This window comes from Macrobrachium nipponense, chromosome 22 (assembly GCF_015104395.2).
Source record: "Macrobrachium nipponense isolate FS-2020 chromosome 22, ASM1510439v2, whole genome shotgun sequence".
NCBI lineage: Eukaryota > Metazoa > Arthropoda > Malacostraca > Decapoda > Palaemonidae > Macrobrachium > Macrobrachium nipponense.
The window spans coordinates 50,534,070-50,560,423 of NC_087213.1; the positions used below are offsets into that span (position 1 = coordinate 50,534,070).

The 26,354-nt window shown below is 35.2% G+C and overlaps 1 protein-coding gene across 1 annotated transcript in view; it reads left to right on the forward strand.

Annotated features, from left to right (window-relative positions):
- LOC135198628 (sodium channel protein 60E-like) overlaps positions 1-26,354 on the forward strand; it is a 534,137-nt gene that overhangs the window by 377,241 nt on the left and 130,542 nt on the right. Inside the window, exons 16-22 of the mRNA XM_064226388.1 lie at positions 1,840-2,032; positions 2,603-2,788; positions 8,971-9,069; positions 11,089-11,456; positions 20,861-20,995; positions 25,238-25,413; positions 25,559-25,742. Coding sequence (XP_064082458.1) covers positions 1,840-2,032; positions 2,603-2,788; positions 8,971-9,069; positions 11,089-11,456; positions 20,861-20,995; positions 25,238-25,413; positions 25,559-25,742 — 1,341 coding nt within the window. The remainder of the gene's footprint in view (positions 1-1,839; positions 2,033-2,602; positions 2,789-8,970; positions 9,070-11,088; positions 11,457-20,860; positions 20,996-25,237; positions 25,414-25,558; positions 25,743-26,354) is intronic.

Genomic DNA, 26,354 nt, shown 5'->3' on the forward strand with positions numbered 1-26,354 from the left:
TGCTAGTATGTAACTGACACATCAACTGGAGATGTATGGGTTACCGTAATGGGTTATAGCAGTCAGTGCACCTCACGTGGTGCACTATAGGCATTATTGGAGGGTGTCTGCAGCGTCCCCTCGGCCCCCAGCTGTATCCACTTTTTAGCCTTCCACTTTACGTTTAGTATCATTTCCTTTCTTCAAATCTTACTGTCCAGCCACTCAATCTCTCTCTTGTCACAGTCTCGAACGCTGAATGACGAAACCAGAGATGAATTCATGCACGTTTATGATTGACATCGTAGCATTTATAGTCACCAACTATCTACAAAGTTTACTTTGAGCTGGGTGATCATTAACTAAAAGTAGAATCGATTATATTCAATCATCGCTACACTTTGCATGTTCTAATCCAAGAGGGTTACATCCATACATAAGTGTGCATATCGGCCTCTTATTCCTCCAGTGTTTTCAACTTGTATTCGGAAATTAATTCATCACACAGTGAGCACATTCTTTTATGCAGTATGAGTAAAGGAAAAGTAAACTCTCAAATAGCTAAACTTATGGATTCTGCTCAAATATAGTGTCATCACCCTCCAGTATAGAATAACACCCCAAAGTGAGTGAGTAGTTGTCAATCTTTTTATGGCAAGTAATGACATGGAAAAATTCAATTCTGACTTTCCGTGTGTTGATGCTGTTGCGACGAGACCCAGAATCGTGCAATTTTGACTTCATAGAGTGGTGGGTGCTTAGTTCTTCAAAATGCTTTTACAGCCTCTGTAAAGCCAAAGAACTCTGACATCGTTCGTTTGTTTTAGATTAAGGAAGTCAATAGTATCGTGATGAAGATCATTCTTCAGTTTTGTAGCAGTCGACCCTCAGGATTCGCGGGGAGGTAGGGGGGCGAGGGGGTTAGGCGGGAATGCATGCCACAACAACCGCCCCTCCCCCCATAGCTAAAATTCGGGAATAATCGACACCCCTCTAAAACGCTTGTACCTGAGTATTTTAATAGTTTCATTAAAAAATTGCAATTAATCACGAAAGTGATAGGAAATACAGTAATCAGTGAATATTTGTTTATGAAAAATCCTGTGAATAGGCGTGAAAAAAAATATATATATATATACATATATATATATATATATATATATATATATATATATATATATATATATATCCTATATATATATTATATATATATATATATATATATATATATATATATATATATATATATATATATATATATATATATATATATATATATATATATTATTATATAGTACGTTCCACAGAAAAATCCGGTTATAGGTGAAGCTGAGAATCCGGAACCTCGAATAGGCAGGGGTCCACGTAGTCTTTCGCTGTACATTTTGTGATGGAGACAGAGAAAGCAGGATTCCAGGACAAGATTTAAAGAGGACGTTATCCACCCTTTGCCTTTGTCAAGTGTGGATGTTGCATTCGGAACTAATTCAATAGAAGTTATAATTACAATTGTAACTTCCAGATGCATTTGGTTGATTTTTTCCCATTAATCTCCGCTGCTGAAGACAGTTTAGTTTCTTCATTTCACGCATAAGTAGTTCTTCTCTAATGCAAATGCATTCGTATGGCCATTCCACTACCTTTGTATCCCACGGGACCACATGCCAGGAATCTTGCGATGCAGTATTATATCCAACTTTCCTGCCTTATCCACAATGTCTCTCCTCATGTACTAGTCACTAGCGACTTTTTAGGTTGGTTACTTTTGGTTATTATGGTAATCTCCTGCTATTATGAAACTTTCCATCTTTTTTAATTTGATTTAAAGGATTATCCTTTTTTATCTATTTACTTCTACAGGGCTCGAACACTTGTCTGGCGATTTTCCTACCAGCGCTGGTGATGGGAAATTTTATGGTGCTTAACTTGTTCTTGGCTCTGCTGCTCAACTCATTCAACTCGGAAGAACTGAAATCTCGCCAAGATGACATGGAAGACGAATCCAGGGTGTTGCAGCTTTTCATCAGAATAAGGGTGAGATTCATATTCACTGGTGTAGAGGCTGCCTCTCAGGAGGCAGCCGATAAGACCTCTAGAGAGAGAGAGTGTGTCATTTTATATTTGAGAGGAATATGCTATAATAATGTCTTTTGATTTGGGGCATTGCATCATGGTGGAGATAACAATATATGTAATACTTGAATCTGTCAGGGTTATAAAATAATTCTGACCTGTTAGAAAATGCGACCAACTGAAACAAAAGTATATTGACGATATACTTTTGATCACTGTGTTTCTGTAGGATAGCTTGAGGCTCAAGAAATATTTTTTTAAAGTAGTGTCAGCACTTTTTATAAAACATGAGTGTGAAACAGGGAATATGCATATTTTTTCAGAATTTGCAACATCCGGATGATTAGTCGTGGCTTGAACTATGTAAATCCGGACAGTTTTTTGTATTGACTTTAAATTTAAGTTCAATACAACCCTTAATGCTAATAGTTTATCATAATGCATGATATGATGTCACTTTTTAGCTCTAATGGCAATATGCTATACAGACGGAATGGTGCAATTAAGGCCTCGTTTTCTCCTCTAGAATGCGTTATATCGCCTCGTGAAGAAGAAGAAGAAGAAGAGGACGAATCAGTTGACGAAGAGAAGAAGAAATCCAGCCTGGAAAGCATCGTTCCAGACCGGGGGGTCAAACAGGCTTTTAGTGAGCCGGAAATAAGAACGAGATGCCAGGAGGAGGAAGTGCTGGGTATGGATCCACAAATGCAAGGATACAAGAGGTTGACCATAATAGGTGAGGAAGTCCCACACACTGTCTCTGCCATTTGCTCATTTTGTGCGGTAATCTTTTACTAGGAATCCCTTGTTAGACTGTTCCTAATTGTTCTTGCATGATCTCTGCTAGGAAGATTATTGACGTAAATTGTTCAGTAGCCAAAGATTTTGAGCATTGGAAAGCCAGGATGAATTGAGGCATGTGCAGACTCCCCATTTTGGAAAGTGCCGTTATTTCACTTCACTGAAATATTGATAAAGGGAAAGTAATGTAGGGCCTTTGAGCTGTAACATTCATATAGAATTCATAGAAATTATTGATCATTTTTGTAAATGTATCTCTGAAAACGTCGGAAAATTCTGTGTGCAAGTGAAAGTTTTGACATTGATCCCTTTTGCGAAATAAGATTCAAACTCTTTGACCATCCAACTAAATTGTGCGCCGTTCATAGAAGGAGGTACCATAATATCAAATTTTCAGTAGGCAGCTATTCACCTATGCTAAACAAAATGTCCTCTGACATCGCGGCTTTTTTCCAAATTTTTGTTTAGCATAGTATATCCGTCCTCAGGACCAGGTATCAAGTAATGAATTTAGTTCCCTATTTGCATATGTAGTGTAAACTCGATTGGTGGACTGCAAATGCTTTGCTTCATCCTGCAGCAGAGACCGCTACTTTGGACTTTTGTACTTTACTTTGAACTCTGGGATTACAACCTAAGTGGCCCTTCACAAGTTTTCTCTCTTTTTCCTTGTCTTTTTAATGTTTTTCCCTTTCTTATTTTTGTCTATGTTTTCAGAGTTGAGACATCTGTTTTCCTCATTCTTTTCCCATTCTGTGATATATTACATCTAAATTTGACTGGTTTTTGTCTTTCTCTATTCTATCAGGTAAGGTGGAAATACTTTTGCAGTACTATTATTAAATATTTGGCACCTGCCCCTTTGTTGTTTCTCAGAAGGCTTTTCTTATCATTTTACTGCAAGGCAGTAGTATTGTCAGTAGCTCTGTTAAGTTTATTATTTAGTGTATGAATTGTGAAAGTTTTATGTACCGTAAATTTTAATGTGCGTGTAGTGTGTGGATTGTAACGAATTTCGTATGCATGTATAAGTATTCCTATACTTATGTATGTATGCCTCTTTGGATGACACTTTCTTTTCCATGTAAATCCAGCATTAAGACTTTTCGCTTACGCAGGAAGCAATGAAACTTTAGCAGAGGTAAATGGCGAAAAGTACTGGTTTTGTAAAGGAGGTTGTGGGCTCAGATTCCATCGTGGGTAAATAAACCACTTAGTGGTGGAAAAATAAAGTTTTCATGGAGCACTCCATTATTCTGTGGGTTATCGGTATTACAAGTTTGATTAATGTATTCCGTTAGAGGTAGAGCTTGCTTATCTCAAGGTAACTTGAATTATGGGTTCGAATGTCATTAATTCTCGAAATTCTTGCTGCATTTTGATGGTATATTGATATTTTGAAAATTTATTGTGCTCCAGTAATTATAGGCATGATAGGGGTCTTTATGTCATAGTGAACACTTTTTATTACTGTTAGCTATTAAATATTCATTTTTCTTTCGCTGAAATTGGATGTTATGTCATCTGCTTGGGAGACGTCCTTTTAATAATGTTCGTATTGCATATGATCAAATCTGACTAAAATTTAGTGAAGGTTAGTTTTGGGAAATGTTTTCCTTTATCAAAACAAAAATTTAAGTATTTTCCAGTTTCTTGTTTTTCATTAAAAGATGTACTATTGACAGCTCATAAGGATAATTATAGTATCATTATCCTTACTGTTAAAGGGTGATTTCAGTTGAAAGAATGTATAGAATATTGATAAATCTTATTTCCAAAGGATGGTTATAAGATTTAGGATCGTATCATTTAAAGCTTTGCATTATTTTAAGACGCGGATTTATGTATTTCATGGGAGGCCTAAATGATCTAATAATCTTACCCTTAACTTTCTAAATATGGTTAACATTGATGGATGAAATAATTATACCCTTAATTAGGCTAGCTCTAGTATATATTAGTAGAAAATGGAAAACAGAAACTAACCTTAATAACTAAGAGAATTAAGCTCAGTAGAAGGGATGGAGGCCTATTGTGAAACAGCGGGTACTGTGTGGGGGCAGCTGACGAATCCTACCCATCAGAGAAGCTGCAAGAATCGGCATCATCCATCATTGACAGCTCCTTCACTTCTTCAGGTTTGCTATTCAGCCAGAAATCCCTCAAAGCCAAGGCCTGTCAATACTGATATGACATCATAGGACATCATTATTCTAATCGCGCTAGGGACAGGAAGCTGGAGAAGTTAGAGACTTCTTGTTTGGGTAGTCCACTGAAAAGGGTGCGAGGATTTTGATAATGGAGAAACTGTGTGCCCTTGTTGGCACCTTCCCGCTGTCTCTGGATACAGGACCATGTGGCCTTTCAAATGGCCTGGCATTTTTCTTGTGCTCTTAAGGTCTCGTATTAAATGTAGAGATAGTTTTTTACTGCAGATCCACCTCGTCATGGTTCAAGAACCCTTCTCATGGTTAGGGTTTCAACTCAGACACTTTGATTCTTCTCTTTGTCTTGAGGGGCAGTTTGCTGCCTTGATGCTGGCTGATCTTCCTTAGTTTGGGTGATTGCAGCCAGGAATCTCACCAGCACCAAAAATCCGTCAACCACTGCTGCTAATACGGCCGCTAGGTGAGAATCCTCTATCGACATAATACCAAAGGTGTGGACTAGAGATTGACAGGCATAACTTATTGTTGCATCATTCTCTTCGTTCCTTGCTTCAGCCAGGAACTTGTGGCATCTACAGAATCGACTCTCATATAGGAAGTCGTCTTACTGAAAGTCTCAAGCCGGTGTTCAGGTTAATCCAGCAGATAGTCATCAAAACCATGAACCAATTCTTCAAACTCAGTTTACATCAGTGAATGTTAACACTGCTGCTTTGTTAAACAAGATCAAGTTTTTACTTTCATGTTGTAGTAACTAATCATTGTTAGTCTTTCTTATCACCATTTGTTTCGACATTTTTCATCGTTACTTTTTTAACTTCGCAGTAGTAAAGTGATTTAAAGTAATTTAGAATAATCCCAATCTTTTATATTAATAACTATTTAATCATAACAGAGCATTGTTTATCTTCTAGAATGATTTAAACATAAATCAGATATTTAACTTTTCACGTTGCGCCTCTTGGTCGAGATTCCCCGCAGGAAGTGGTGAACATCAGCCGGTTCATGGGACTGTTGTTCTGAAAGGGTCAAGTGAGTGAAGACGTCAATTGTTACATTCCACATTTCATGCTGTCATAACCTACCTTACTCTGGTAGTACATAACATACCTTATGCTATGAATATCAGTGGCCCAACCTAGTCCAAAAGCACGCTTTTTATACTATGTACGATGCTTTACAACTTTGAGGAGTGCTTTATTTAAGTCTTAATGCAAAAATAGTCAACAGTCGAAAAAAAAGTCTTACACCATGCCCGTAGTATATTTATAAATTTTGAGTGTGGATGTATATGTTGGAATGTGTATGTGTATGTTATACATACACACACACACACACACACACACACACACATATATATATATATATATATATATATATATATATATATATATATATATATATGTGTGTGTGTGTGTATGTGTATATATATATATATATATATATACATAGTATATATTTACGTAAATCCTATGTAATATATGATATATGAACCAATAGGGTAAAAAATGTAGGTAATATAAGAGTACGCTGATATAGAAAGGCTGACTACAAATCTAACACTGAGGTTGCGCCCTTCGACTATCATCCTTAACCGTCCCAGAGGGTGTTTCAAGGCAGCTCCTTTCTCCTTATAATAAAGAGTTAATTGTGAAAGAGGCTCCTCAGGGTGAATGACCCAATCCAACCTTAAAGAAGTCACATACTGTCCTAAATAATAGTTTATAAATTACTGCCATAGTTGTGTCTGCGGAAGTTTCACTTTCACGCAAAAAACATAATACATATATATAATATATATATATATATATATATATATATATATATATATAATATATATATATATATATATATATATGACTGATATCCCAGTGTACAGAATCACCAGTAACCACCCAACTTGAAATCCTTCCGTCTCATATAAAACTTCTACTAAAAGCACCCGCTACTACATTATGTCTGCCCTCTATGTATTTGAGCTTTGCATCAGTCTCTTAATTGTTAGGAACCATCGAACTCTTTCAGGCGATAGATCTGGCTTACTAAAAAGATCTAATGATGGCTTTGGTCTGTAAAAACTTCTACTTTATTCCCATTAACAATATTATGAAATGAACCTAGCTTGATACTACTGCAAAGGCTTCTTTATCTACGGTAGCCGTTAACCTTTCATTGCTACAATTTGTCTTATTTCCTGCTATAGTAACCTACTGGATGGAATTTCCCTTCAAATTTCTGCAAAAGGCAGGCACCTATACCATCCTAACTGGCATCTGTCACTAGTGTGAAAGGTTCGCTGAAATCCGGAAATGTCAGAACTAGGGGATTCATTAATGCATCCTTAACTTTCTGAAAAGCTACCTGTTGCGGCTCCTCCCAAGAAAATGGAATATCCTCCCGCAACGCATCTGTTAAAGGAGCTGCCAAGATAGAAAACCTTTTCACAAACCTACGGAAAAAGTCAGCCCTTCCGAAGGAACGGACTTGCTTTTTTGTCCTAGGGGCAGGAAAATCTGCAATTGCTCTGTCTTTATCGTCATTTACTCTTAACTCCCTCTATGGATATGACATGACCTAAAATTGCATTCTTCTTCTTCAAGAAGTCACACTCGGTTAACTTCATTTTCAAACCCGCTAACCTATGTCTCCTAAGGACTTCCTTCAAGCAATTCAATGTGGTGTTCGATCGAATCTGTTGCAACTAGTATATCATCCATGTACACAAAGATATTCTTGCCTAATAGCCCAGCAAAACTGTGTTCATTAACTGCGTAAAAGTCATAGGACAACCTGATAAACCAAAAGGCATTCGCGTAAATTCGAAATGCCCCTTGGACAATGGCAACGCGATAAATTCCCGTAATCTTCACTAAGAGGAACCTGCAAAAATCCCTGCATAAGTTCTAGTATGTTCTCTTGATCCACCTTTGTCATCCTTTCATGGACGTGGATCGTATGAGGAGTAACTGATCTACATCATTTTTGTGGAAATCTAGCGTCGTTGTCGTATGAATGGACAGAAAACCAGAAATTTCTAGGAGCAATCGAATTCGCAGTACTATATCATCCAGTTGAGAGCCTACAGAGGGCGAACGACGGAGAGGTTTGAACGTTCCACTTGTCAATAAAAAGTAACACAGCGGCTGCTGATGTGAGTTATGTCGAGAGAAGGTAATGTTTAGGTAATGTTACTCAGAATGATTTGCAAGCTGGGAGTAAAGTACAAAAATTATGGAGCTGTGGAAATGACAGAAAGGGCCACAGTGCCTAAGGAAGTGCAAGAGTACTTGAATGACAGCGGTCACTGTAATTATAGGGCAGCATATTTGCGGGTGGGCGAAGATCTTTCACCCTCATCTCAAGTATGATTTTAATGGCATAAATCTTGAGAAATTAAGAAGAAAATTTAACAAAATTTTGGAAAGTTTCATTTCTTAATTCGTCCCAAATTTTTAAACTAATGTGAAGTGTCACATGTTGAAGCTTCACTTGACTCATTAGACTTTTCCAGAACCTGTCTTTAATCATTCTTGTTTATTAGTATTTTGATTGTGTATTGATCATTCATCAGGATTCGATGTATTGCTGGTTTCTACGTTTGAATATATATGTTAATGAGATTTATCATTTAGAGAGTTTATGTATGCTTTTCCTGAACATATAGGGGTTATTAAAAAGTGTTTTACTGAATAGATTGTAAGCTTAACTTTCTCCTTATTTTGTAGTCTTTGAATTATACTCATTTCAACTTTGAGATTAATTTGCATCATGATTTAACCTTTTTCTTTTATTTCTGTCTTCATCGTATTAAAAAAATGACTTGTTGCTCTGTCTTTTGAGACAATGTCTTACTTTTATTTCTTCACTTTTTCATTTGAATGACCAGATTTCGATCATAATCATAAATGTTAAGAATTTTGTTGTCCTCCTGACTTTCTTCTGCAATCAGACAAGAACAACCATAATTCGAATTTGGCTGCTGGGCCTCCCCAAGAAAATGGACATGCAGAGAAGAATAATGTTAATGGAAAGAAAGTTAAATTTCAAGGTAACATAATATATTTAGACTCTTAGACCAAAAACATCTACTGAGATAGCTAGCATTAAAAGTTGCATATTGCGTTTGTATGTACTGTATACAAATTCGTGTAGTGCCGTGTCATTTAGAGACTTGACCCTCACGTGTATCTGAAGCTATTAGAGAGGAGCATAAATAGCGATTTCTTGTTTATTTGTTTAGAGTGATTCATAATGTGAAATTTTTTGCCAATATTTCGCCCTTCCTAAAACCATGTTAAATAAGAATACCTTTTATAAACACACCACATAATTGTGTTCTGCTGATGTTATAGTAAATACCATATGGTGCTCTACATGAATCATAAGAAACTGGTGCCCATGGTGCTAAGTTTCATATTCCATAGATATCTATAGCTCCTCTCTACCTCTTGAGTCTAAGTTTCCTGTCTTCTAAGACAGCACTTCAGTGCAGCTATATGGCTTAAGTAGCATCACTTGCAGTTTTAGAATGCACAGTACAGTACGACTTAGCAGTGAGGAACATATTTAATCCATATATGCTGTAGTGTGCCATCCCTGTTATCCAAATTTTTTTCACAATTTTTTTAATTGAAGAAGAAATGCCAGTTCGTAGTGCTCATTTCAGATATATAGGAACTACAGTCCTAGATGAAAGCTTGTCCTTTATCTGCATGGTGCTGCTGTTTATGATAAATACAGACACTGCTTGAGGAATATTGAATAGATCGTGCTGTTTTTTGAGAGGCTATAAATTTGTAGCTGTTTATCCCTCAAATTTTTGGCCATGATAATGGAAGATATTTGAGCTGTTTACAAGGTTTTGGCAGTGGTATAGCTTGAAGTTGTCCTGAACCAAAAATGACTTCCATGCTAAGTTCCAGGAACCCTTATCTTCTGCTGGCAGTGTTGGATTTGATAATAACCAGTTACATTTATTCATTTAAGGTGCTTGTAGTTAGTTACGCTGCAGTCCTTCCTTAATATATCTATCATCCCTAAGCTTTTTTTAATACTAACGAATTACCTCGCAGCTACATTGGCTTTTTTTCCTTCTTTTATGGTATTGATGTACAGTATCAAGCATAGACTTTTTGGAGTTATTTTTAAATGACTGCTTACAGAGCTTGAAGATGAGCTTCCATTTTATTGAAAATAGGTGTGATTGAACTGTCGGTAATTGTGTCATTCCACTTTTCATAAAAGCTTTAGTGTACTTAATGTCATCCCTATTTCTATAGTATTCCATTCTATATACATTTTTATATACAGAGTGGAGAAACCCCACTTACCTATTGAAAAACCTGCCACAGACACTCCAGGGTTTTGATTATATGGCCTTAGTTTTAATACATAATGTCTCCTAGTCACTAGTTTGGTTTAGAGAATACCTAAACCACTTAGTCAAAGCCACATCATTGTCAGTGTTGACTTTATTCCTACATTATTTTTTTATGGTTATGTAAGAACTGTTAACAATGTTTGTGTTACAAATGTTGAACTGCAGCCCTTATTTGAATACTAGATGCACATTTCAACACTAGGTAACTTAATACTAATACACCTTTTTTCAATTCATAGACTTGAACTCTGCATTATTTGATGTTTTGTATTTGCAAAAGTTACTGTTTTCTTTATTTATGATATTCTAACTCTAATTGTGTGAACATTTGTGATGACAGTAAAATGTGTCATTTAGTTTTCATATACGTATGTTGAAATTAAAGTTGTATTCAAACTTTTCTTCATGAATATCATTTAATTGCACTTATTTTCACTGTCACAATAATAAGGCATTTGTTCTTAAATTGTATATTTTTAATCATTTATTCTTTTGTGTGAATTTTTACATTCTCATCCCCTGCAGAACGCTCCCCCATTTTTCATTAATGTTGCTATTGTTTAAATGACAGATTCTGATTTCTTTAGCTTCACAAATTTTGCATAGTAAGACTGTATGAAGATCTTCATAGTTAGTTGTTCATTATGCTCATTAGAATAGTTGAAACTCATTGTAACTCTCCTTTAGGTGATGATGACCGGCCAGAAATCATCGAGCTGTCAGACTTTAACCCAGGTGAACCTCAGTTTGCTCTTTGCTCTCGAGCTAAGAGACATCAGCCAGACGGCAGCGACGGCGAAGGCATGGAATCCGAATACAAGGATTGCTCCGAAGGAGAGTATTTTCAGTTTGCATCTTCCGGGGTCCCTCGAGAGTATCCTTCCACTGGCGAGTATCAGGATGAATCCACAAACGACTATAGCCATGAGCATGATTATCATCAGCTTCAATTTCCCGAGTCTAATTTGTCGGAAGGAAACGGATATAACAATGAAGACAGCTTATCTGAAGTCAATCTTTCTGATGGAAATATCCCTAAAATGAAACTCGACTCAGTAAGTGCAATTTGATTGTTATTTAATGACAGTTGTTGATGAAATCCATATGCTTTATTTCATAGGTTCCTTTGGTGAGTATGAGAATTCTTCGTCAAATTGACTAAACTGAAATGCTGTTAATTATCTGTTTGCAATTTGGAGGTCAGCAGTGAAAATTGGGAAAGGTAAGGTAATGAGCATGATCATTACGTTCTAATGAGGTTTTTCAGAAATCAGTAATGTTTTACGTTCTCGGGAAATTAACTGTTGCATGCTAGCATTTATACTTCTTTATTATTAAAGAAGAAACCTTGAAATGATTCTTGAAAAGGGTATTAGTGGAGCATGTCTGTTCAATTTGCTATCATGGAAAAAATTATGTTCAGTAAGCCTGTGTTATAGATGATTTGTATTAATACCAATCTTCTTTCCAAAATTCAGAGCTTGGTATACTGCAGTCTCTCAATAACAAAAATTTTAAAAATTGAAGTTTTGCAAACATACCAGCTAATTCCTAGTACATAAACTGACAAGTGAAGGTATTTGAGTGAAGTGATTTTTGTGTTGAACATGTAGATCAAGTGGGGTCAGTGTCATTGTAGGTGCTACCCTTGTAAGAATGATGCTTCTGGAAGATGAGATTTGTTTCCTACTCTTGGTTCTCTGCATTCTGGCACTGTACGTAACCTAGACGATCTTTATTGGAACAGGTTGGGTTTGCAACCATTCCCTCTCCATCAGGAGAAAGGAAAAAGTCCTCACTTTCAGAATTTGCGGTTTCATATCTCAGTATTATAGCCGTATTTGTTATAGCTGTTACTTTAAAACATAATTAAAGAGGGTATTGTGGTTATTTCTATAATATAATTATGTATCTGGTAAAACGTAACCAGTAGATTCTATATATATATATATATATATATATATATATATATATATATATATATATATATATATATATATATACTACATACATATATATATATATATATATATATATATAGTATATATATATTATATATATATATATATTATATATCTATATATATATATATATATATATATATATATATATATATATATATTGAGCTACAAATGTCCCTTAATATCCAATTCACTCTACCTCGGAATTAATATGTTTTTCATATATGTTAACCGAAGGAAATTTTTAGTTGATAATAATTTCGTCCTCTCGTGGGTTCAAACCAGCGCCCAGCTGACAGAGGAGAAATCAGGACTTCAGTGACGACGAACCCACGAGAGGACGAAATTATCATCAACTAAAAATATCCTTCGGTAAACATATATGAAAAAATATATTAATTCCGAGGTAGAGCGAACTGGATATTAAAGGACATTAAATTTTGTAGCTCGATGTATGTATATGAATCACGGTGAGTTGGTAAAAAATTTCCATATATGTAATCTATATTATATATATATATATAATTAATATATAATATATATATATATATATATATATAGATATATATATATATATATATATATATATATATATATATATATATATATATATATATATATATATATATATATATATATTATATATATATATATATATTATATATATAGTAGATATATCTCTAATATATATATATATATATATATATATATATATATATATATATATATATATATATATATAATATATATATATAGTATATGATATATATATATATATATAGTTGTATATGATATATATACATATAATTTTTGTATATGTATGTATATATATATATATATATATATATATATATATATAATATATATATCTAAACAAAGATTATACCATACTTGATAGGATTCCATCTGTGTTGCTTTTGTTAGTAAAGCCTGGAACGCCCAACAGCTATTCATACTAAGAATCGGGCGAACTTTTCTAGATTGATGTTGGATTAAAAACAAATACTGTATAATTACGACAAAACTAGATTTCTATTGTTATTAGTATTCACTGTAGCATAGAGTTTTGAAAACCATTTTGAAATCATGGATTACAGTAAACTGTTCGATAGTCACAATAATATCGATAAATAAAGAGGTGACTTTAAGAATAGTAGTGTTTTAGAAGAGATACTGAACTTATGGTTTTTAGGAAATCAGAGAGGTTGACGTATCCAACCCTTCAAAAGCTGCTGTTTCACTTTCAGAACTTGTGTGTTACATATCTTGCCTCAAAATATCATTGTTTCCTCAATCCTGAGGAGAAAATTGTAACATTTTTATTAAATTCATGTGTGACCTAGAAATGAGTTTTGGTTAAGAATCATTTGGGAAAATAATGAAAATCTAATAAAAGGATTGCCAGTAAGCTGACCTGTGACTTGAATGTCAAATTTGAAATAATTTGATAAAATTGCCCCTAATGCCTAGGTACAGCACTTACTAAGTTTAATCAAAATCGGAAAATGTTGACTTTTTGTTTTTATAGATCTGGTGCCTTAGTTGCCCATCTAAACCAGAGAAATAATAATAATAATATTAATAATAATAATAATAATAATAATAATAATAATAATAATAATAATAATAAAGAACAGTAGGAGAAGGAAAACCAACCTAAGCATGGCATGGATAGACTATAAGAAAGCCTTCGACATGATACCACACACATGGCTAATAGAATGCCTGAAAATATATGGGGCAGAGGAAAATACCATCAGCTTCCTCAAAAATACAATGCGCAACTGGAATACAATACTTACAAGCTCTGGAATAAGACTAGCAGAGGTTAATATCAGGAGAGGGATCTTCCAGGGCGACTCACTGTCCCCACTACTCTTCGTAGTAGCCATGATTCCCATGACAAAAGTACTACAGAAGATGGATGCCGGGTACCAACTCAAGAAAAGAGGCAACAGAATCAACCATCTGATGTTCATGGACGACATCAAGCTGTATGGTAAGAGCATCAAGGAAATAGATACCCTAATCCAGACTGTAAGGATTGTATCTGGGGACATCAGGATGGAGTTTGGAATAGAAAATGCGCCTTAGTCAACATACAAAAAGGCAAAGTAACAGAGAACTGAAGGGATAAAGCTACCAGATGGGAGCAACATCAAACACATAGATGAGACAGGATACAAATACCTGGGAATAATGGAAGGAGGAGATATAAAACACCAAGAGATGAAGGACACGATCAGGAAAGAATATATGCAGAGACTCAAGGCGATACTCAAGTCAAAACTCAAAAAACACATGGGCAGTGCCAGTAATCAGATACAGCGCAGGAATAGTGGAATGGACGAAGGCAGAACTCCGCAGCATAGATCAGAAAACCAGGAAACATATGACAATACACAAAGCACTACACCCAAGAGCAAATACGGACAGACTATACATAACACGAAAGGAAGGAGGGAGAGGACTACTAAGTATAGAGGACTGCGTCAACATCGAAAACAGAGCACTGGGGCAATATCTGAAAACCAGCGAAGACGAGTGGCTAAAGAGTGCATGGGAAGAAGGACTAATAAAAGCAGACGAAGACCCAGAAATATACAGAGACAGGAGAAAGACAGAAAGAACAGAGGACTGGCACAACAAACCAATGCATGGACCAATACATGAGACAGACTAAAGAACTAGCCAGCGATGACAATTGGCAATGGCTACAGAGGGGAGAGCTAAAGAAGGAAACTGAAGGAATGATAACAGCGGCACAAGATCAGGCCCTAAGAACCAGATATGTTCAAAGTACGATAGACGGAAATAACATCTCTCCCATATGTAGGAAGTGCAATACGAAAAGTGAAACCATAAACCACATAGCAAGTGAATGCCCGGCACTTGCACAGAACCAGTACAAAAAGAGGCATGATTCAGTAGCAAAAGCCCTCCACTGGAGCCTGTGCAAGAAACATCAGCTACCTTGCAGTAATAAGTGGTACGAGCACCAACCTGAGGGAGTGATAGAAAAACGATCAGGCAAAGATCCTCTGGGACTATGGTATCAGAACGGATAGGGTGATACGTGCAAACAGACCAGACGTGACGTTGATTGACAAGGTCAAGAAGAAAGTATCACTCATTGATGTCGCAATACCATGGGACAACCAGAATTGTGAAGAGAAAGAGAGGGAAAAATTAATTGGTAATAAGTATCAAGATCTGAAATAGAAATAAGAAGGATATGGGATATGCCAGTGGAAATCGTACCCATAATCATAGGAGCACTAGGCAACGGATCCCAAGAGATCCCTAAAACGGAATCTAGAAAAAAGAAAAACTAGGGAGGCTGAAGTAGCTCCAGGACTCATGCAGAAGAGTGTGATCTCTAGAAACGGCACACATAGTAAGAAGAGTGATGGACTCCTAAGGAGGCAGGATGCAACCCGGAACCCCACACTATAAATACCACCCAGTCGAATTGGAGGACTGTGATAGAGCAAAAAAAAAAAAAAAAAAAAAAAAAAAAAAAAACATAATAATAATAATATAATAATAATAATAATAAAACAAGGAAACTAGTAATAATAATAATAATAATACCATATGACGTGATCAAATGGTAATTAATTGCAAGTAAATACTTGGTACTATAAATAATCAAATTACGATATAATTACTAGAGTGAAGCGCACTTAATATCAGCATAATAATGGGTAGAAAGTGAAAAAGTAGTATTTAATGCACTGCCTTTTATGTCCCTAAAAGTAGAATATATTATCATACTGGTAATCATGGTAATCTTTAAAAAAAGTTGCATTAGGCCACATGCGAAGCAGTCCAAATATAGAGAATTAACACAATGTGATTAATCATTATTCACGATCTGTCCGCATGAACTTGGAATAAGACAAAAATCCCATTACTTTGGTTAACCTGCCTCTATAGACCTGAAGCGCATACTATGTTAAAAAGAGAAAAACCGAGTCTAAAGGAGATAGGTAAAGTAAAATATATAAATTGATAGGCAGAGAAAGATGAACAAATAACTTGATATTTATAGAAGCTGCGTTAGTGGAATAAAACTCAAGGGACCTGATCCTTTTTAGTGGCATTAACATTAAAAACACTGCCAGCAAATTTGCCCCAAAATCAAACAATAAATCGAGTGAAGGATCTTTGTAATGGAATGAAATAGACAAAGATTTTGCGTCCTTAAAATCCTGCTTTATCATGACCAAGGCAGGAGCTCTGAATCATGGAAGGAGTCTGGTTCATCTGTATTAAATAAGACTAGGTCCAATTTTATTTCTATATCAGATGATGTATATTGTACCTCCATGATTGCTGCATTGGTAGACATTTCGTTAACTGTACTTATGTATAAAAGTCTATAAACCATGGCGAAATATAACATCTTTCATAAAATGACTTCAACATTTGTCAGAGAATCATATAACTTTTAACCCTTTGACAAGTGGAATATTTTATGGTGAAATTAACTTTGCATGCCTACTACAACTCAAAGCGCTGCTCATCTTACAGGTGCTTTATTACCATTTTCATGTAATTTTAAAAAATGCACAAAGCATGATTTAATTATTGTAAGTTATTTTACCTAATTAATTGCAATATTTTGAACAAGAATGTAAGTTCTAAGCCTTTATAGATGTACTTGATTAACTTTGCTGTCAAAGTTTAACACTGAATACTGAGAATATGATCTATGAAACCATTAGCTAGGAAGATACAAAAGAGGCCCTCCTTATATTGTATGGTATTGTGATATTGTTTTGTATATTAAGAGAATAGTTGAAATATTATATAAAAGTTATGCTGGTAAGTGAACTTTGATGGTATTATTGGGCTTCAAGTACCACTTCCTCTCAGCTTAGTCCCGTTTCTATACGAGGCTGCTGTTTTGGATGAGCCACTTCCATCTAACCTCTGTGGTGTGTTTCTGCTTCGTCAGTTCCCTTCTCCCTCAAGTCTTCCCTCAAACAATCTTTTCATCTCTTTTCTGGTCTTCCTCGCCACCTTCTATCATACACGTTCATCCCCATAGCAAGCCTTCCAATATGGTCTCTCTCCCTTGTCAATAGGTGTCCATATTATCTCAGTCTCCCCTCTTCCACTTTCTTTGATATTTCAACCACTTTTTTTTTTTTAACCCTTATACTATATCTCATTCCTAATCCTATCCTCCCTTGTTACAGCTGACATCCATCTTAATATTCTCATCCCCCCTATGTCCAGTTTCTTCTCCTCAACCTTTGTCATACATGTCTCTGTACCACACAGCATAGCTGGTCTTCTCACTACCTTATGAAACTTTCTGTTAAGTCTTAGTGGTACCCTTTTGTAACGGTGAACTCCAGAGGCAGCCCTCCAATTGTTCCAGTCTGCCTTTGTCTTGCTTCCTCATTCATTCTTTCACCAGCCTCTACTATAGACCCTAAGTATTTCAACTTGTTTACCCTTTATTTCTTCTCTATCCAACCTTATTTTCTGTTCTGTCTCATGAGGATGTCACAACTGGAAAATAGTGAAGAATTTGTAAAATACTGAAGCAAGATTTTTTTTATTTCTTGCACTATAAAATCCTATGTGGGTGTTATAAATTCTAGTCATTTTACCTGTCTACTTCATACATTGTATATGATGTGAGTGGACATCAGTCATTATAATCAGGGATTAAAGTCACTAAAAGTTTATAATTGATAAGTAAAAGCAACCTCTTCCTCTTTTCCTATCATGAGATTAAAGTTGTATGTACGATTTACAATGCATCGTTTGCTTGGAGGATATCCTTAGGAAGGATGTTTAATATTATTTTCGAATTCTTTGGAAATAGCAGTGCTCACTAGTAATTATTTTGCAGTTTTGAACAGCAGATTTTGTTTATTAAAGAAGGGTTTTTAATGGTTCAATATCCTTTGGGGCCAAACGGATTTCTGCAAGCAAATAAGTTTAAAATAACACCCTTAATTTCCTGTCTTGAATCTTGGTTGAATTCTATTCGAGAGTCTGCCATGACGAGTTGGTACTTAATGCTTAGATTCAGTTTACCATCATTGTTTTTCACACACTAATGACATGTGGCAAGGGCTTGAGAAAAAAACTAATTGAATTCGCTAATCATGCTACTCCTCTAGCCGTTGTTCCTACTTTGCATTTTAGCTTTGTGATTGCAGATAGTTTGTTGATCCAGAACACTTTTGCCTTTGTATCGTGATTTATATTTACATTGCAGTTTTAAATTTCAGTGACTCTTAAGATTCTAGGTGTAACTTTTCATAAGGAATTGGCTGTCGGGAAATATATATGCTTTACTGCTTCCTCTGCCCTTCAAAAAGCTGGTATTTTCCAGGAATGTTTTAGCGTGTTTCACGATGACGATATTATGTCCTATTTTAACCCTTTTCCTCTTTATTGTTTGGAGTAATGTTCTCGAGTGTGGTCTTCCAGTGCAGACTCTCATTTAAAATTCTTGGACAAAATTATGTCATTAGTCAAGTTTATTTTGCTAGCTCTTGATGTGTATTGACTTGTGGCATAGATGTAAAACTAGAACACTATTCTTATGGCATAAAATGTACTGCAACGACAACATCCTCTGCACTCTTCTTTACCTGACCTAGCTGTTTTTCTTGCAACAGTAAGGAGGCTTCTGCTGCAAACAGTGTTTTCTAGCAACAGGTTTAGTACTACTCACTTTTCTGAGAGTTTTAATTTGGGTACAACTAAAATGTGGAATAATTTTCCTAGTGCAGTTGTGGAACCTTCTGATCCCCGAATGTATAAGTGAGGAGTAAATTCATTCGTGCTCTCTGCTGACATCTAGCCTAGGCTAAGTGTTCCCATCAGAATGATTGTTCTGTCTGACAATGTTTGACCATTTTTGAAAGGTCCACAATTTCTTTGTAAAGAATCCGTAACATCCCACAATTACAAACTCCAAACCTGTTGTTCTTCACTTCTGAACCGGCAATCTTTGAGGATTTTCGTGTCTAGTAAGTTCTTAAGGTTAAAGTCCACTCCTCATTAACCATAGGAAGTGGACGTTTGATCAGAAACTAGACATGAGAAGTTATAAATCGTGTTTCTTTAAACAGGCCTCTAATGTTAGACATTTATTTTGTAAGAGGATGGAGGTCAAATACCTATCATTCATAACCACATAGAAAAATAAAGTTAGTGCAGTTCGTAGCTTATTGGTCTCGTCATTTCGGGACCAGTGTTCGCTCCCCGTCAAGGGGCGACTAGTGAGACTGTCTACTGGATGGTTACCCTTGAGTGACGCCATGGTTGGGGTTTGGGTTATCCGGCTGACGTCCGCCCGAGAGGCAACAGCCTAGAGGAAGACTGATACTGCTAACTTTTAAATTAACTTTGACTTTTTGGGCTCCTCGCCAAAACAGAGTATCTCGTTTTCAACTTCAAGAAGTATTTAGGACTTTCCATTAAGAACCTATGACAATCTCTGAAATTTTTCAATTTAGGTAACTTTTTATCGTCAACAAGAGATTTTTTTCAATGGTTCTGTATTTTGACGGGTGAATCTGAGTACAGTATCAAAAAAACTTCCACTTCTATTCACTCCAGGAACTATAAGATTATAGTTACCCTCTTAGCCACAGATTTAATAGTGAACTGAAACTTCATTCAAGAATGAAGGAGTCGCAACTAGCATTACCAAACATCCATGGGGAATTTGTTGATGATTCCACTGTCTGTCCTTTCTCAGTTATTAATGAAGAGAAAGACATTTTTAGATTGAGTTTTCTCTTACTTACCCATTGACTGGGCTTTTTTTCTTTTTTTTTTTTTTTTTTTGTCCTTGATGGAATTATTAAACACTGCTCAGGAATTGGCACAGTTTAGTCTCAGTCTTTATTGCCTAGTACTCCTAGTATCTACAGAGTTAATATGGATTCAAAATGGATTGCTACGTTAGCTATGGCTATAATTTACTGTAAAATTTTGTGTTTGAAAAATTCTCTTCCTAGTCTATAACTTAAGATATTTATCCCTGTTTTATTTTGCTACAGTGAGAATGAATTAGTCTTAAACTTACCCACGAGGGAACTTCTTGGTACCCTTCACAGAGCGATTGTCTTGGATAAAGCACTGACTCTAGCCAAAGCTCAGTTTATAACAAGACACTTGGTTTTTGCATGTATTTCATCATTTTTCCAGAACTTTTATCTGTAGTATGTTAGGTATCATCAGTATAGCTTTTATATAACTTACCCTCTTTAAACATACACTTCTTTGAATTCAAATTCAAATATATCTGTAAATTGAATGCTGCAGCTAGTCTTTAAGCATAATTTTCTGTACTTTTGTTGGATCACTTGCTGCTTGAATTTTGTAGTAGAATAGTATCTTTTATAATAACATCATATCATAAAGTGCAACTTTAATTCAACTGTACAGCCGGAGTGGCAGTTAAAGAATGGCTTTAAAATAGTTATAAGTGCTCAGGTTAAACCTTACCTCCCCAGATGAGCTTCCGTCGAATACGCAGGTCAAGCTCAAAGGATATTGAAGATTTTCAGGATATGACCTTCCATTCTCATCCTAAAGAATCGGTTGGTAAACCACTGGGTAATGGTGGGCCAAGGGGAAGATATTGGCAGGTGAGATTAGCATAAATCCCTCCCTTTAAATCAGTGCTTGTAACAATGTGTGAAGAGTTCGTATATACTCCCCAAAGTACTGTGACCCGCTCCTGTTTGTTTTTAGTTTTAAATGGCTTTTACTGTGTGTTTTGGATGTCTTCCCTTTGTTAAACAGGTTGAAATGTGATCATTTGCAATTATAGAGAGCAAGGTTGGAATGAAATAATTACAAATGTAGAAAGAGGGAGGTGAGAACTAACTCTTTCATGACAGCTTGAAACTATTACTGTATTTACAACATTTCACATTTCTCTTTTGAGACTGACGCATCGCATTACAAGAATGAAATACGCAGAGCTTGAAGAACTTAGGAAATTCCTTTTAAAAGAACGCTTATTCAATATACAGTCTTTTGCTTTATTTTTGTATAGTTAGAAAAATATTAGTATACATCTTTAATACGCTGATCTAAAATATCAGCATACATATCCACTTAGAAAAGAAAGTGAAATATTGATTATGTGTCCCTTTATGATTGCATATAAAATCATTCATCTTAATTCATGGACGAGGAAACTGAATAATGGGAGGAAATTATAGTTATTGCGAAAAATTGTATGATCATTGTAAAGCCTTCAAGAGAAGGAAAACTGATTATGAAAAAAGTTTATTATACTACAAATGTAGTGGAATGTTTTTTACCCTATAAACTTTGCAGGGCATATGTTAGTAGCTTGCCGCTGGATAGCAGAAAATAAATGAAAAGTTAGTATGACTCAAGACTTTATAGACTGAAGAATATAGGAGTATTTGTGCAAAATTGAGAGGCTGCCAAGAAGAAAAGTAAAGAAATCAGATAATACATGCAAGCATTAGCAACTGCACATGGTAGAACTATATTCCCCGTATCAACACACCAAAGGCATTGTCAGTTTTTCATGCACAGGCACTGGCATACAAGGGTCATCATAAAAAAAAGAAAAAAAAAAGCTGTGCCAAATCTGATGCTGTTAACCTAAATTTAGGAAGCCGAAACAACAAAGGGGTAAATAGTTTTGAATCAAAATCAATGTATTAGAAGTCAGAAAATTAAGTTTAAAAGTTACACATATGAAAAAGTAATGGCCATAATGCTTAGTAACTATAGTACTAATCAGAGTAATAAAACATTTTCAAATTAACCAGTTGTAGTATTAGTTTTATCCTGTTACAGATGATAGGCTGGGAAATTTGTAGGGATTTGAAGCATCTAAAATTCGTAAGGCCCAAAGATGAATGTTCTTTCTTAGTAGAAGTGGAGAACGAGATTATATTGGTGAAGTATTAACCAGAATTATGTACAAAAAATAGTCACCTAAATGCAATGCATGTCTGTCATAGTTTGTCAATTCTTGGACTAGAGGAAGCATTTTATTTAACGTAAATTTGGGTCTTAGGCTACAATAAATCAGTGTAGAGCCGAAGCTTTGCCCCTGTTTATATTGCAGATGCTGTCGATAGAAATGAATAAGAATTAATAATACAGTAAATTTGTATAATTTTCTTAGGTAATATAAATGTAGACTGATACATAGTAGTTGGCAATCATAAAAGATAACTGTTAGAAAAGGGAACCAAATTATTAACTAACAGGGAAGGTAAGACATGTCACTATTTCTTAAAGCATGGTGTGCTTATTTCTCTCTTTGTTTAGCATGACATTTTGTTTTATGTTCTACATTGTCCACATCTACGTTGCTACATTACTAGTTACCAGAGTTTGCACACTGCAGCACTCTTCAAAGCAGTGTCTCTTTCCATGGCACCTCCCTTTTGCAAGCGAACAAAACTTATGCTTTTCATTTTTCAAGTGAATACGTAGGTATAGTTTGTCTTCTTGTCTTACTGCTGTTGAGTTGTTCTAAAAATTCGTTTTCTTCCAGAATTAAGAAGTTGGACTTTTTATGGCAACTTACTTGGATCTCCAGTGAAACTGGAGATTATTCTATGAATATTTCATACGTTTTGAGTACGGCTTTTACAAAATTCTATATGAAAATACATACATGTCCTTACCAGTCAATTTTGAAGGAGGTTATTTGATTTATATTCAATTCTTATTTCTTCACAAAGGTTTACACAGTTGACTGGTTAGAATCGGTTCAAAATATCCTTGTGTGAAATGTATTAGATATACATATTGTTATAGTTTGTCCAATAATAAATATTTTTGTTTGTTATGAAGGTAAATAGAAACTGTAGAATTATTATAGTACTGTACCTAAACTTTTAAGTAAAGAAGTTGCGTAAGTAAATGTGTTGTGACATATATGCCGCTATCCAAAGTTAACAGTAATCTGTGATTTGTACCTTAACTATTAGTTCCTAGAGCACATTGTTTAAGACAGCATAATTTGGGCAGATATCGTCTCTAATATTATAATTTTGTTTTCACTTTTTCATATCATAGGACATCTACTTTTTAAGAGTTATCATATTGGGCACATTATTTTTTGATAGATGGTTTTTCAGGCATGTTGAATTATTTGACGATTTCACAGCGACCCTGCAAATAATATTCAGCATTAATTTTTCTCAAATTATGTATTTTTTTAAGCTAGCGAGAATATTGTCTGTATTGAACAAACCTTAGCTCCCCTGACAGTTTAGTTTGAATTCGGCAACCATATGCACCCTAAACAAAAAATAAGGTGATCTAGAAGGTGCTGAGATAACATTTAATTGTTGCATACATTATTCGCATGACTTGTGCAATTGCTTCTTATCATGATTTGTATGGTATCAGCATCCAGTGATCATAACAAGGACATCTGCCCTGGTGTACTCAGATCTCATTTAGTACCACACTGAGCATCAGACTCACAGCTTTGGATGATTGTGGTGTTGTAAATCTTCAAGAAATTATGAACGAGTTCATTATGAAGTGTTTAAAGTGTTTTAAACATCTTAATCACATCGTCTAAGGCATCATTGAAGATCCACAAATTACTACTATAATGTTCTGTGGAACATTAAAGAATCAGATCTCTTTTGCTTTCCCGAGATATGTTATGCAAGAATTTTTCGTCAACTAATTATCATAACACTTGCACCAACACCAGTTTCAAATTTGGGGGATCATCTTTGCCAGCTTCACGACGGTTGCTGCTTCCTGCTAGACTTAAAAGGTTCCAAGGGGTTCAGTCTAGCTTTTGTTCCTTTTAGAGCCTTTGTTGATCACTCCTCTGATTTCCATGAGCTACCTTGGTCTCTTCCATTTGTTTCCTCTCTTAGTTGTGCTGCTACTAGTTTAAATCTCTTTCATCTGAGTTGTTATTTAGAATACATGAAAGTAATAGATTCATGATGGAACACATACCTTTTAAAATCATAAATATATACGAATGTATGGTTTTAACCAAACTGGTTAACCTTCCAGTGCTAAATTCAGAACTGTATCTGACTGTATGATAAATCATTCTTTTGCCATTAGGGGACTTCTGGGATCCTGAGCACGAGCACCAATGTCCTGAAGCTAGCAGATTGCATTTTTCCTCTATAGTCAAGTGTTATGCCTGGGATTCCTCACATTGTGCAAAAATTGGCTGTGTTAAATGATGGGATTTAGAGATGAAATTGACATTGCTATCAGAATATTGTGCACCTGTTCCCGTCATTCTGTCATTCTACAGGATTCATGTCTGCATTTAAATCCCACCACCCGCCACCCCCATTAACTTGTTAATGTTTTTTTATCGTACAGTTGCTTACTCAGAGGAGACAGAATGACAGCCGAAAGGAAAACTTTAAGCTCACAAAAATACATTTTCGGCTTTATATATCAGCTGATCTTTAAGAAAACCCTACATCTAGCCTTATAAAAGTCTTAGGGGTCGGATTTTAAATAGTTTCACTTATTGTATAAGGTCTAATATTTACTCTGTATTGGAGAAGTTCCATAGTTAATGGCCTATGAACAAATTTAACTCATGCATTTTGGGACACCTCTAGGCTGGTAGCCATTGTTATCTTTGGAAGTTTCTTTATATTAGTGCGTAATTTTGCCTCCTGAGAGATGTTTCCTAACCTAAATTTTCTCATATCAGAGAACTGAAATAATGTACCAAGAATGGTGTATTTTGGAAGTTGAGTCCCTCTGTTAGGCTCACAAAAGCCAGTGTAAAAATGTGGAGGGCTGTATTTTTATTCATTAAATTAATCATTTATGTTTCAAAGTTGACAATTTTTTTTCTTTTTATGATTTCATGATTAATATTGCAGGCTGTTAAGAAGGATATGCCCAAATCATTAAACAAGACTCAGAGTTGGAATGCTGTGATCAACTATGTAGACACCATAACAACGGGTGTGAAAGATGATGAAGATCCAAGATTCAAGAAAACAGAAATTAAAGCTAAAGAACCGGCAGACTGTTTTCCAAGAAAAATCTTCAACAAGTAAGTCATATTTTTTGTTGACAAATGCTCATTTGCAACTTTACTGACAATAATTAGGAGTAGTAGTCTAAGATGTTTTTAAATTAAAAATGACTTTCACCTCATTCATTGATAATAATGTTTTCTTCTCACCTGTGGTTAACAGGATACGGTGCTGCCAAACATGTACGGAGACTGGTCTTTACAGGAAATTTTATTTGTTACGACAAAGTGCTCTTTACGTTGTGGACAGCCCCTATTTTGAATGGTTCATCCTGCTTCTCATATTTGCATCTTCAGTAACTTTGTGTTTTGAAGATGTCCACTTGGATTCAAAAACGGAACTCAAGGTAAAGAGTTGAAGAAATTTATTGTATTAAATTCAGTGTCACCGTAAAGTAAAATTAGTAACACCTTTTGTGAAGGTGTTTTCAAAGGCAAGCTTTTGATGTAACAAATTTCTTGGGATGTTACATAGAATTCACTTTTGTGTAGCTCAGCAGTTTTTTGATGTTGAAGCTGAATGTAGATAAGTATAATGATGTACTAAAAATTATGTTTATATGTTTTGTGGCACTCCAACAGGAGAGACGGGTATTTATTCACAATTTCTTCTTCGTACCTTCTACCACCTGCTTCTGAATGCTTCTGTTCTTCTGCTGCTATCTGTTTTAACTGTGGTTTGGGTGGACTCTTTCACTCAGCCAAAACCTGTGTTGTTAACACTCTCACATGTTCACCACAGCATGGAGTGTATATCCACATTAACACACATTGTGTGCACACCGATCATATTCAGATGAATACAAGTAATATAAACAACACAAACACATAGATGCTGCCAAGTAGCTATAGAGATCTGGAATTATATAGTTATGCTCTTTCTTATTATACTTTTGTACAGTATTTAGTTTTCTTTTGTTATATTTTTGGTATTTTGATAATGCTGCATTCAGCTTTGC